Here is a 12,579-nt window from a genome sequence, read left to right on the forward strand (position 1 = left end):
ATAAAACCACATATATTACCATTCCTGTTCCGAATATGCTACACAGCTCCATCATATCTTGAAATGTAGCGCCAAATATTAGACTAACAAATCTGCCCTTTTTATATTTTTCACCATTTCTTAAGTCTTTAAGTCTCTAAAATGTTGTTCATTATATGTTCTTAGCAGCGTTAACCAAGTGGCATATCGACTGCAGCTCCCAGAATCCTGGAAAATAATTCATCCGGTTTTTCACACCTCCTTGTTGAAGCCATATATACAATCCAATCAGACTATTCCTAGACCTAATCCTGTGCTCATCAATGATCAGGTTGAATTCGAAGTCTCCAGGATATGTGATTCCAGATATAGACTAGACCAACTACAATATTTGGTAGAGTGGAAGGGGTATCCCCCCAGCGAGCGTACATGGGAACCAGTCTCTAACATGAATGCTCCTCATCTACTGCAGAAGTTTCATCAAATACACCCGAGCAAACCAGGTGGGTCCGGGCTCAGGAGGAGGCATACTGTCATGAGTAGGCGGATCAGACACTTCTGGACTTCATGGTCCATGATGCACCGCGGCATAAACACTGCAATTCATCCAAGATGGGCAACAAGTCAGAACTGTTGCGGTCTAGCCTTTGCGTGCCGTCGCCAGCTTCCTAGAAAACCGGCACGCCCCTGCAGCTCTGCACGTCTCAACTCTACCCCTACGAGTTACTAGACGTTGTTCGAGTCTGCTCTCTGCGTTGCCGTGTATTTCTATCTTCCTTCTTTGTTCCTGGAACCCTCTCCCTTCCAATCCTTACCTTCCTATACCTTCCTTCCTGGATTCATTGACATTTGTTCCTGGAATGCGAACGCTACCGGCTTGGCAGCCGACTTCCATGCTGGAACCCGAGGACTCGCTTTCCAGCCTGTACAAGTCACGGTCGGTGAAATGGAAAGAAGCCTCATCCCGGAAGAACACAAGAAAGGAGAAAAAGGTGAGAAAGAACGAGGTTTTGAAACTTGTTGCATCAGATGACATAGGTAAATTACATTCTTAGATTTAAACCTGTGGAATCAAAAACCACTAAGATCTGTGTTTCTTTCATCAACAATCCGTTTATATTTGCTAATTAGGCAGGTTTTTAGTTTAGATAACTTTGAAGCTTAATCAGGCAGCCCATTTGTGCTGCACACAGATTTTTGACAGGAACTGTCATTCACAGGCAATCCAGTTTTGCTGAAAAATGTTTTGCTCTTAACCTTTCCGGATTTTGTACATTCACAGTGCTTCTTTAGGTTAAATGAATGTTAGCGTCAAGCAAGATTTTGAGTGTTGAGAAGTGTTGTGTACAGGCATTTTGTAGTTTTAACAAGAAAGTAACTGTCATTTACAGGCAAATTTTGGAGTTTCACTTGCAAAGCGCTGCTTTTCCCTCTGCACTCTGTTTCTTGTCATGGAGCCCACTGGCACTTTTTCTGCAGCGTGTGCTCTGTTCCACCACACATGCACCATGAATGGCAGGTTGTGCAGCCATCTCTTTGTGTGTTGAAAACACGGTTTTGGAGGTTTTGGCGCACACAAAGGTCTTGCCGCCATTTTAATGTTTCTTGCACCATCGATAGCAGAGTGATGCCGCATAGTATAGTGGAGTGGGTCAATACATCCCACAGTAATCAAAGAGAATCATGGGTTTAATAACTACATAACTCATCTTCAGGCTGGTTTCTCCAAGGTAGTGAACACATAGGTCAAGTTGTTAGGCCTATTTACAATCTGAATAACCATAATACAATTAAAGGGGGTGATGTCTATCTATGTTTATCGACATGAAGGCTGCCTTTGACAGGATTCTGCGAGTCGAACTTTGGTAAGCTACGATCAAGAGGAAAGTTCCATTGCCACTCCTTAAAAGCAATAATAGAATTATATAAAAAATTCTACGGCATCTGTGAGATGGGGGATGGGAAGTGTAACAAATAGAGGGATTCAGTCACTTCACCCCATGGGAGAGCCTTTCCTTATGAGGCTAGGGTGGTTAGCCTGCTACGCAATGCCCTCCCTAGGGAAATAGCCAAGCAAGACGTCACCAGGAGAGCCCCCCCCGGAAAAGGACTCCCCCTTCCGATGAGTAAGTCCCTTTCCAATCCAACCAGGATTATTCTGTTGGAAGAGAACAAGAGAAATCTACCTACGCTTGTTATTGTGTTGTCTCAGAACAAAAAAGTATCTTTTGGTTACTGGGACGAAGAAGATCCAGTCATGAAGAACAAGTATCTGTTAGGTACTGAAATGAAGAAACCCAAGGAGTTAAACAGAGTGTGCCACAAACACTGAGAAGCCACTCCCAAATGATGCTGGCGAATCCTCAGACCAGCGTAATAAAAGTAGGAGGAGAGAGCTTGACAGAGAGATATCCAGGAATTTCAAACTAGCTCCTGGAGGAAGGCTGTTGAACTGGAAAGAACCAACAAGGGAAGAAGCACGGAGGGACAGGTACCCTGGAAGCACCATTCCAACGTAAGTTCTGTTGAGCAGACTGCCATCCCAGGAGGGACACTGCAGTGATGAGTGGTGGCCCAGAGACGTGAACTCTCTGTGTCGATACCACTTACCAGGAAGCATACCGAGCAGTGCTTGAGACAGAAATGGAGCCGAGAATCAGACTTCTCCTGGGAGATGGTGGCCAAAAAAGGGAGAGAGAGAGCATCCTTCTCAGTACCGATACCACTGCTCACGAAGTATGTTGCAGCATATCTGGAGAAACAAGAAAACCAAACACAAGAGCCGTCCGATGAAAGAAGGAGAAGTCCAAATGCGAATGCCAACCCAGTGATGTGACCCTATTACAAGGAAGGTAACGGGGAGAGCAGGAGGCCCGGGGAGTGAGGTGGTCATAACAATTTGCATAATTCTCCTAGTCAGCCTAGTACCAACAATGAATATAACGATTGGAATAATCATACTCATCCCAGTGGTGTGAAGAATAACAAGATGAGAGTGAATAACTATTGGACTAACCATACTCGTCCCAGTAGCAAGGAGAATGAGAATAACTGCTGGACTAATCATACTCATCCCAGAATCAAGGAAAGTGAGAATAACTACTGCACCAATCTTACTCATCCCGGTATCAAGAAGTGTTAGAATAAATGCTGGACTAATCATACTCACCCCAGTATCAAGAATTGTGAGAATAGTTACTGTGGGCATCCTACTCATCCCAATTCGAGGAGAAGTAATCAAAAAAGTGAGAATCATGTTTGGTTCATCCAATCCATTCAAGTGAGGAGGCTAAGAAAGAAGAGGGTGATAGAGCCATTAACCAAGCCAGTGAGAGCCAATACTGGGATTACCATTATTACCTTAGTGTAAAAGTGACTAACCAAGAGGGTGAAAGTCAACCAGAGAAAGAGAGACTTTTATAGACAACTAAGAGAGACCAAGACGAAGATGAGGAACTTTGACCAGCAGGATCCTTCAGCAACAGTGGAAGGCAAAGCCTGAGGACTGGAGAAGTCCCGTTAGTGAATAGAATGAACTTGTGGAAAAGATATCAAAGAACTATCTGAAGATTTGTTATTAAAAACAAACTAAACTGAGAAAGCTGATCCAGAAGAAGGGAGTCATTCTTCCGGACTCCAGATTAGTTCATAATAGGCAAGGCTGGGAAAACCCACCAAGGAGAAGGGAGTCATTCTACTGGACTTTAGTTGTTTTGTGTTAGTGGTAGAGTGAGCATAGTTTAGTTTTGGACCGAGGGACCGAGGACAGACTTTACTTTTGGACTACATAAACTGAGGACGCCCACCCTAGTTTGTTGTGTTAGGTAGGGAAACCCATAGACTAGGGAAAACTAGGCATGTTTCTATTATTTGAATAAAAGTACTTTAACATGGCAACTTGATGAGAGGAACTGTCTTTTGATGTTTGCAGATGACATGATGCTCATTTCTCTAGCTTGACTAAGCTCATGGAGTATTTTCTTAAGTATTGTGAATTTATAGGCTTAACAATAAAGACAAAATCAAAGTAACGAGATGTGGTTAAGTACATAGTTCTTGTTCACAATTACATCAACATATAGGCAAAACAGGATACAGGAAGTTCCTTTTTTGATTATCTGGGTATCTTGGGAAGGTAAATGGAACTTCCATATCAAAAAGGCACATTCGATCTTGGGAAGAAAATGTAATGGAATCCTGAGTTTTTCTAAATCTTTAGGTAATACATTCTTATGTCAGCTTATGGAATTACACATAATACAGGATATTACAGCTGCCCTGTTTGGTGTGTAAACACGGGGGCGAGTAAAATCTCATCAATGCTGGATACAGTAAAACTTTTTTTTTATTGTACTCTCCCTTCCGTTAAGCACACCTAACATCCTGCTCCACGTGGAGCTTGGTCTCACACCTATGGCGACCAGGCATCTCTTCTTTTAAGGGTCTGAATATGGTCCTGCAACACCCTAGAAAAGTTTAGAGCTGCTCTAACCAGAACATAGGCTCATTCACCTGTTCAAAATACATCAGGGATTCTTTAAAGATATTACATTTAGAGGATCTTTGACTCAGTCCTCTTGGAATCACTAACAAATGTAGGCAGAGAGTAATAGATGCTCATACAAATTCGTCTGAGACAATATGTTAAAAAAAGTGTCTGGATTTATCTATTGGTTATATTTATCCATCAAGTAAAGTAATTCCTTGGAAAAGTACTTGTTTTTGATTGGAAAATAAGTTGGAGCAATACTAACTCTGCATTTCGCCCATTCTGCCCTGCTATTGGGAAAACATTACAACATTTTCTATGTTTGTGTCTTATGTTTGCTCACATTTGAATTAACACATTTAAAAGCATGTTTATTAAACAGGAGTAACCGATCACTAAATAGAGCTGAGCATGTTTGCAAATTGTCAAGATCATTAGATGTGATTTTCAATATCTCCACTTATTTTTCAACAGGTTTAGTCATATCCAAGATTTCTAATTGTCTTCTTGCTTGCAGTGAAGAAGCTTAATGCCAGCCCTGAGTGGCCCTGTGCCTAGTGTCTAATGGAATACGTTGCTGTGTTCAAGCTTATATACACTTATACAAGCTTCATAACCAGAGCATTAGTAATGGAGTGGAACAGGCCGGACAATGAAATAAAAGAAGCCTTGTGAGCTGGGTTTGAAATGCTGAGCCAGTGCTCTACTTTATTTTTTTAAATGTAATCTTGTATGATATACAATTGGCCACACTGATGGATTGACAGCTCCACAATTATAATAGACAGAAATAAAATGTGAGCAGAGCATTGGTTGAGTTGTAGAAAATAGCATTTTACATCTTAACTTAAATTAAATGCAATGATTTAGATACCTGTAGGTTTGCTTTTCTCTTGTATTTGTATTTGATGTATTTGTATAGCGCGCCAAGCCCAAGGGCAACTGGGTGCTTTTCTTGAGGATTTGTTCTTCTTTTTTTGTGAACATATATTAGGTCTATCTGACTCTATTACACATTTTAGTTGTGAAGAGTTTTCTAAGAATTATATTTATCTTCATTCAATAGGTAGGAAAATACCTTTAATTAATTAAATTAGATGCCATGCTGTTCTAATAACATTCTATTAAGCATTTCTGTTGGCATATAATGGCAGAACTCCTTTACTGGGGGCTATGGGGTGAGATCTACATTTAATTCTTGGAAAGCAAAGATACTTGATCGCTTTGCTGAAAATTTGGAAGAGGACTTGGGATTAAAAAACAAGCAAAATTTGTCAACTATTGTCCATCAGTGGCAGTGGGTGGAATCATCGAATCATCAGTCAATTACTCAATGAATCACCCCTTGCAGACTCAAAACTGCCAGTTAATTCACAGTGAGCAGTTATTGTAGTAATGTGCAATTAAGAAAATAATATAAGTGGAAAGATATAGCCATAATGGGCCAACCCCTCAGTGGCTAGCCACACTGCAGTCCTTTCAGTCAGAAGACGGTCATAGAGGATTGGGGGTGGGTCTAGAAAGAAGAGCTGGCCATGCAGAGTTGACATAAATAATAGAAAGTACAATAAAGTATTCTTCGAATGTATATATTTTCTAGTTGGAAAGAATTGTGCACATTTACAAGTCCACCTACAAGCCTGGCTCATGAGGTGTGCATTGGGAAGGTTAATGTGCAAGGTAAGGATGACGATGATGCTGATGTCGACAATCTGTGGGCTCAACCAGCACCCCTGGACTATCAATGGCCTAATTGAACACATTCTCAGAAACATTTAATTTTACATATGCATAATTGCCAGACGTGCCCTAAAAGACTAAGATGTGCCAGCCGCCAGTGGGGTTGTCGTTAACTAAAAGGAAATAAGCATTGTTCTTTGGGGAGCACTTTTTTCGACAAGTGGAGGAAGAATAGTACCTTGCATCCCCAGTCCCCTTCTGCATTTGTCAACTAGGAGGAATAGAACTGATAGACAGACAAGCTTAGGCTGATGACTACATTTAACAATCTCAGCCAGTCGTCCTCTCCTATTGATGCAGTGTCTGAATATGGGGATCTGGTTTTACGTAAGATTGGCAGGTGACCTTCAACAAGTTGGTTAAATTAACAAATTAATAGAAGCAAATAGCACACAGACGGGTCCCATTCCATTCTGGAGAGGCTTGCCTTGCAGTAAATAGTTCTCCAAATGTGTCTACTGGACTGTATATTAAACACTTAAGTTCCAAAGGTCTCTTTAGGTTATAGTAATACATTTTATTAATAAGGTGCAGATAGGCATAATGAAGGAGAGCATTGTTGTCTAGGTGTCAACCTAACTTTCAAAGGTGGTCTGACTGTTTAGACTGGGCGACATGCACGTTTGACTCAATGATCTTTGATAACCTACGAGGAATCAAACCGGCTAAATGCTGACATTCTCTATTCCCACACAGTTTCCTTAGACTACCAATGCCCTGTCAGACAGTGCATCAGGTTTTAACTCTCTACTCTTTAGTGTCTGTACTCATAAAAACACCACAAAAAAGCCATTCATCATAAAGCACTTCACCGTAATGCAACCCTTATTAAATACCCTTCTCTGAAGAGCTCTAAGGATCTCTATATCTTGCAGAAATATGTATTTTTATTAATGGTAAGAGAAAAGAGTAACATCAATAATATTACAAATCATCATTAAAGAACGTTTGTGGGGAGGGTAGAACCTGCAAATCCTGCAGTTGCTCTGATTCTAGGTGAGTTTTATAACATCAGTCCACCTTGATGCTCTGTGAAAAGAGCATGCATGGGCAGATATGATGGCCCCTCTTTAAAGACACAGGGACACTTGGTGGCAAAACAATGAATAACACATTGCTTAGTCTTACTTCCTGCACTCCAAGCGATATGCAAACTGCCTCTCTCAAATACAGTATGCCTACCAAAATTAAGGCAAATGTCAGTTGTTATCTTTGGGTCAAAGTAAGGCTGTCCAATGCTCATCCTTTTCCTACTTTCAATACCATGTTACTGTCTGATGAAGATGTTGACAATCTGAAGGCATTAGAAATACATGTACTATATTATTTTGTACCCATAGGCTATAGAGTTTATAAAGAAATGTTAGGAAAATATGCCTTTAGTATAAAAAATATTCATGTTATAACTCATTTGCTTTGTTTTAACAGGAGAGCCATTTTTTATTGGGGGCATACTCTGAATGCTTTGGCGATAAAGGTCCTGGCAGGTAAGCGCCTCCTTCTCATTTTCTTTATTTTAACCAGTTGAAGCACCTCTGAACAAAAAAAAGTTTTGTGAAATTGAAAGATCGTTAAATAAATCATCACTGCCTAAGATCATCGTCTTGAAGTCTAAATCAATAACATTTCCCAAAATACATAAGCATATACCACAAACATCTGTACAAAACCCTCAAACCTGTGTGCAACTCCAGATAATATGTTCCAACGTACCAACCTCATTCAAACATTTCCAACAATCATCTGAGTCAGTCATCCCTCTTTTCATCAATCTTTACGACCTCCAATATACAGTGTTTAGAATTTGTATGTCTTGATCTCTCACATAAATTTATTGAACAAAGTTTCACATTCCCACACATACCAAACCACTCCTCTCGTGAGATATCATATCCAATCCGTACACTCCGTTCCTCTCTTAATTTTACATTTTCTTTGTATTTAGCCACAATTTGTCTGTACACTCTACTTGCAATTCCCCCCTCTCCCGGTCCTCTTTTAGCATTCAATAGGTCTAAATTTACATCATCTCTCCTTCTCATTTGGAGATATTCAGAAGTTCAGCTCAGCGGAAATCAAGTTATTGTACACATTTTGGCTTCCACACTGAAAGACCCATTTCCTCAGCATGACCACATTGCATGGAAATCACAAGGATATTGGGACATTGTTATGTGTAGTGACTTTCTAGTCATCCTGAATCAGCTGACAGAATATGCAGGCTTCCTCAGACAAAATTATTTTAGCAGTCACATTCATTTCTTCAATAATATACATTTTAATATACCGGATATTGTCATCTAATGTTCCTGCATTTCATTTCCTTTATAGTAAAGCTACACTTACCTGACTTGTACCTGTAACGCCTCAATGCCTCTGGGATGTTTGTGCGCTTTATAAATGAAATAAATGAATAAATACATATATTAACTGTTATGGCTCTCAAATTTCATATACCCTGGAGATTTGCCAATAGTGGAAGGCCTTGCCGTTCCCACAGGGTCGCTGCGCTGCCATCATGGCTCTAAGCACAGTGCTCCCTCAACACGGGACCTCTGCGCTGATACCCATGGTGCTGCATGCCTCTCAGCGCATGCTCCCTCTTCACTGGACAGCCATGCTGGCAGCTATGCTATCAGTGCAGCTCTCCATCATGCCGGGTTGCTCCTGGCAGACTTCGACCAGGCACAAAAAATGGCCCAGCCCCTCCTCCCACTCCTTACGCTTAGCTCGGCCTTTTAACTCGGGGCCCGGTCCATTTACACCGATTCCAGCCCTTAGAACGGGTGCTTAACACTATAGTAAAGATTCAGAAGCATCCCATAGATAGAAGCAGGCGGTGGATGATTTCAGAATTTGACTGGTCTCAATGAATCTGAGTTATTACTCACTTATAATGTTCACAGTTGGCCTGTGTCAATAACAAATTGAGTATCTCAGCAGCAAACACAGGAAGTCACTCTGGTGGGATGATTCTTTGTCAACAGGGTTCATCATGAGATAAAATATGTGTCAGGAGTGTTAGTCTTTGTAGGTTGGGCATCCTCCTGCGATGGATCAGTTGGCAACTCCAGTCAGGTAGCATAAATACTGTCGTGCTGAGTCAGCTGGCCTCTGCGATGACAATGTTCTGCTTTCCCTGCAAACTGTATGGAAGTGGTTCTGACATCTGCATTTCTTACCCATAGCTGGGCAAGGGCCCCTGTTGGGGAATGAGAATCCACATCTGTAGCATGAGTGTCACAGCTTGTCCTGAGATCAGGAAAAACAAGTTCTAGCAGAAATAGCCTCAACATTGTCACTTTATGTAGGTACCTCAATGGCAAACACCGGTGCGTCACCCATTCATTTATCTTTTCAAGGCTGACGATCTCTCCCATTGGCAGAGGCATCTTTAAATGAAATATTGAGGATGTACACCATTCTTCTATTCACAGACATCTGAGAGGTGTTCAACTAGCATTGAGACACTTTCTTTTGCAAACGAAAGACACATTCTTCAATTGTTTTTTCAGGCAAATGGCAGCATTAAATATATAAATGGCCAATATAGTGTATAGTATTCGTTGACCCTTTTGGTTGAGTCACTAATTTGCTTTTAAGCTCAACAATAAGGGTGTCATACAACTGCTTATCGGGTCAAGAAGGGTCTGGATTATGGCCTTCACTTCAGATCCTACACGATTGGTGAAAATGTCAACCTAGTCAGTAGTGTAATAATCAACCATGAATTTAAGGAAGTTTTGAAAGTATTTCACCTAGCCTGGCCATCAAGGACATTTATCAACCTGTGGGGTCAGGTCGAATGGGGGCAATATGTACAATGATGGGGCTCTGTGGGACCTTTGTGTCACAGGCGTTTTGAGGGGAGTAGCTTCATTGGCACACATTGTGAATGCAAGTAAGTAGTGTGTATGCAGTTGATCAGGGGCATGAGCACACTCACCCAGTAAAGGGTGAGCATGTAGTGTTAGTAATCTACATGGTTGATGTCCATGTAAACAGGAGAGTTCAGCAGCAAAAAAATGCATTAAACAGCACTTGAGGCAGTGTAGCTTGCTGGGTGCCTTGAAACAAATGTAGTTGTCTTCTGTGTCCTGTCATGCAGACCACGCCAAGTTGGGGTGGGCTGACTGAGCCACTCAGTCCTGTGCTATAGAATGTCATCAGCATGTGGGCAAGTCCAACCCTTCCCATTCAGAGAAATGCAGAATTAGAAGGCTTACTTCTCTGGCACTGGCAAAACTAAACATGCTGGGAGTGTCGTTGTCCAGCAGCTACCAAGTTGGATTGGCAGTTCTAAGAGGGTTCCAAGTCTGTGTTCTTCAAGCAGTATTTTCTATGGCAACAACGAATGAGGTGCATGGAGACTCGAGGAGTGTGGATGACATCCCTTCTTCATTTCCGGGTTGTCCTGGCTCGTTCATGCAAGAGAAGGCTGTGAGGATGACACACCAACTTTGTATAGTTACGGTACTTGTTTTATTTTATTCTACATCATGTCGCTAAAAATGCAACTAACTCCTCTCTCTCCATTCCATGCAGTCCTCTTCCAGATCCCTCCCCTTCCCTCATATCCTGCCTCGTTCATACCAGATCCATGTAAACCTACATGTTAGCGAGATGATTGTCAAGTGGGAACAGAACAACTACAATTGAAACGATTGGTCTAGCACAGAGTTGTTAAAGTAAAATAAGGGTACCCACCACCCCCCTGGTCCACTAACCGTCTCAAATCATTAACTGCTGACACCAATACAGATTCAGTACCTCGGCCCGGACAAAGATCCGATTGAAAGGGGTAAAAGAAGGAAGCTAGTTCAAGAAAAGAGCTGAAAAGATGAGAAACCAGAGAATGGAGTTGTTTCATAAGAAATGGGAGCAGGGAAATAGGGCGCAAGATAGAAAGGACCAGTGGATCCAAAGACTTTTTTTAAGAAGGGGAATTATAAGGGGGCATTTTAGATCATCAGGGATAACCTTTGATGAAAGCGAATCATTAACTATCTTGACCAACCATGGAATGATTGCACTCGACACATCTTTCAATATAAAAAGCGGGATAGGGTCAGACCCTTTATTAGCAGCTAAAATCTCCTGGCCCGTAAAAGTAGGCAAAGTAGACCAGTCAGCTGAAGCTCCACAGTCGCCCACAGATGAATAGGGCAAGGTGGAATGCGGAAGAGTAGTAGTGGTCACACTACGAATGGCAGCTATTTTATCGTCAAAGAACTTAGACAAGGAGCCACAAAGCTCCTGTGAGGGGGGAAACAGGGCTGGGACTTAGGCTGAACGGTCAGTGATTGAACTGCCTCAAATAGACCTTCAGGTTGGTTGATAGCTAGCTCAATTTTTCCACAAATAAATATTTGTTTGGCCACTGTAACAACTCTATGGTAACTTGCAGTAGCCAAACCGAAGAGAACTTTATCGGCTAGCTAAATAGCCAGTTCTCCACTTTCTCTCAGCGTGTCTGCGCTGGAGGGAGGGATCACTGGACCCTACTTCTGCCTCTTCATATACCTATAAGAGACCCTGCATGCTTCACCTGTGCCCATCATCAACTTTCAAGGTAGGCTAAAGGCTTAGAATATTTATATTTCTTGAAAGGCCTAAACATATGCATACAAAATAATCTTTGGATTAACCATCTCATAGACTTTAAAATACATAAACAGTTTAAATAATGGGCCTACTTTATTATCACGGTAATGGCCATCATAGAAAGAGAGAAGGGATTATGTGTAGCGCCCTTCGCCCTTCTCAATGATGGCCACCTTGTTTAGTACTTTTTATTAAGTTGAGAAGCGACAAAAACAAGGTTTCTCAACTTTAAAAAAACATATTATTAGCATCCTGCTAAAACATGCCAGGATGCTAATGGAAATAAATCCCTCCAGGCGGAGGCATTACTTAGTATGGTAGGGCCCCAGGGCTAACGCTAAGGCCCTCATTTCACTTGGGCCTATAACTCGGCCAGGGGTATTTCCTGAACCAGTAATGCCCTCCTGCACACCTGTCAGGGATTTATGTCAGGGATTTATTGCAACAGTATTCCCCACATCTTAAATCCTGAATCTAAACTTTAGATCCAGTTAATCCAGTGGCTCAGAGGCCATTATATCTAAATAACTTTCAAATTCCCAGTCTTTTTACAGATAGGTAGGCATGGCCACTCTTTCTACGGAAAGCTTTTGCCACATATTCGGTCCAGCTATAGGTTTTAGGAGCATCCTCCATGAGGATTTTAGCTTCTTTCGTAATTGTCTCAGGACTATGCCAGAGTGTCTAAAGGCCCAGTTATTTTGCCATTGTGCTTATCTGGTTTTTCAATTTGAAGATTCTCTCTGGCTTATTAATAAGGTTCTTCA

At 41.5% G+C, this 12,579-nt stretch overlaps 1 protein-coding gene across 1 annotated transcript in view; it reads left to right on the forward strand.

Moving 5' to 3' along the window:
* The window catches only part of LOC138559368 (putative ferric-chelate reductase 1), a 482,214-nt gene that overhangs the window by 433,871 nt on the left and 35,764 nt on the right, over positions 1–12,579 (forward strand). Inside the window, exon 16 of the mRNA XM_069642735.1 lies at positions 7,637–7,695. Coding sequence (XP_069498836.1) covers positions 7,637–7,695 — 59 coding nt within the window. The remainder of the gene's footprint in view (positions 1–7,636; positions 7,696–12,579) is intronic.

Source organism: Ambystoma mexicanum, chromosome 1q (assembly GCF_040938575.1).
Source record: "Ambystoma mexicanum isolate Mex_15411 chromosome 1q, UKY_AmexF1_1, whole genome shotgun sequence".
Lineage (NCBI taxonomy): Eukaryota > Metazoa > Chordata > Amphibia > Caudata > Ambystomatidae > Ambystoma > Ambystoma mexicanum.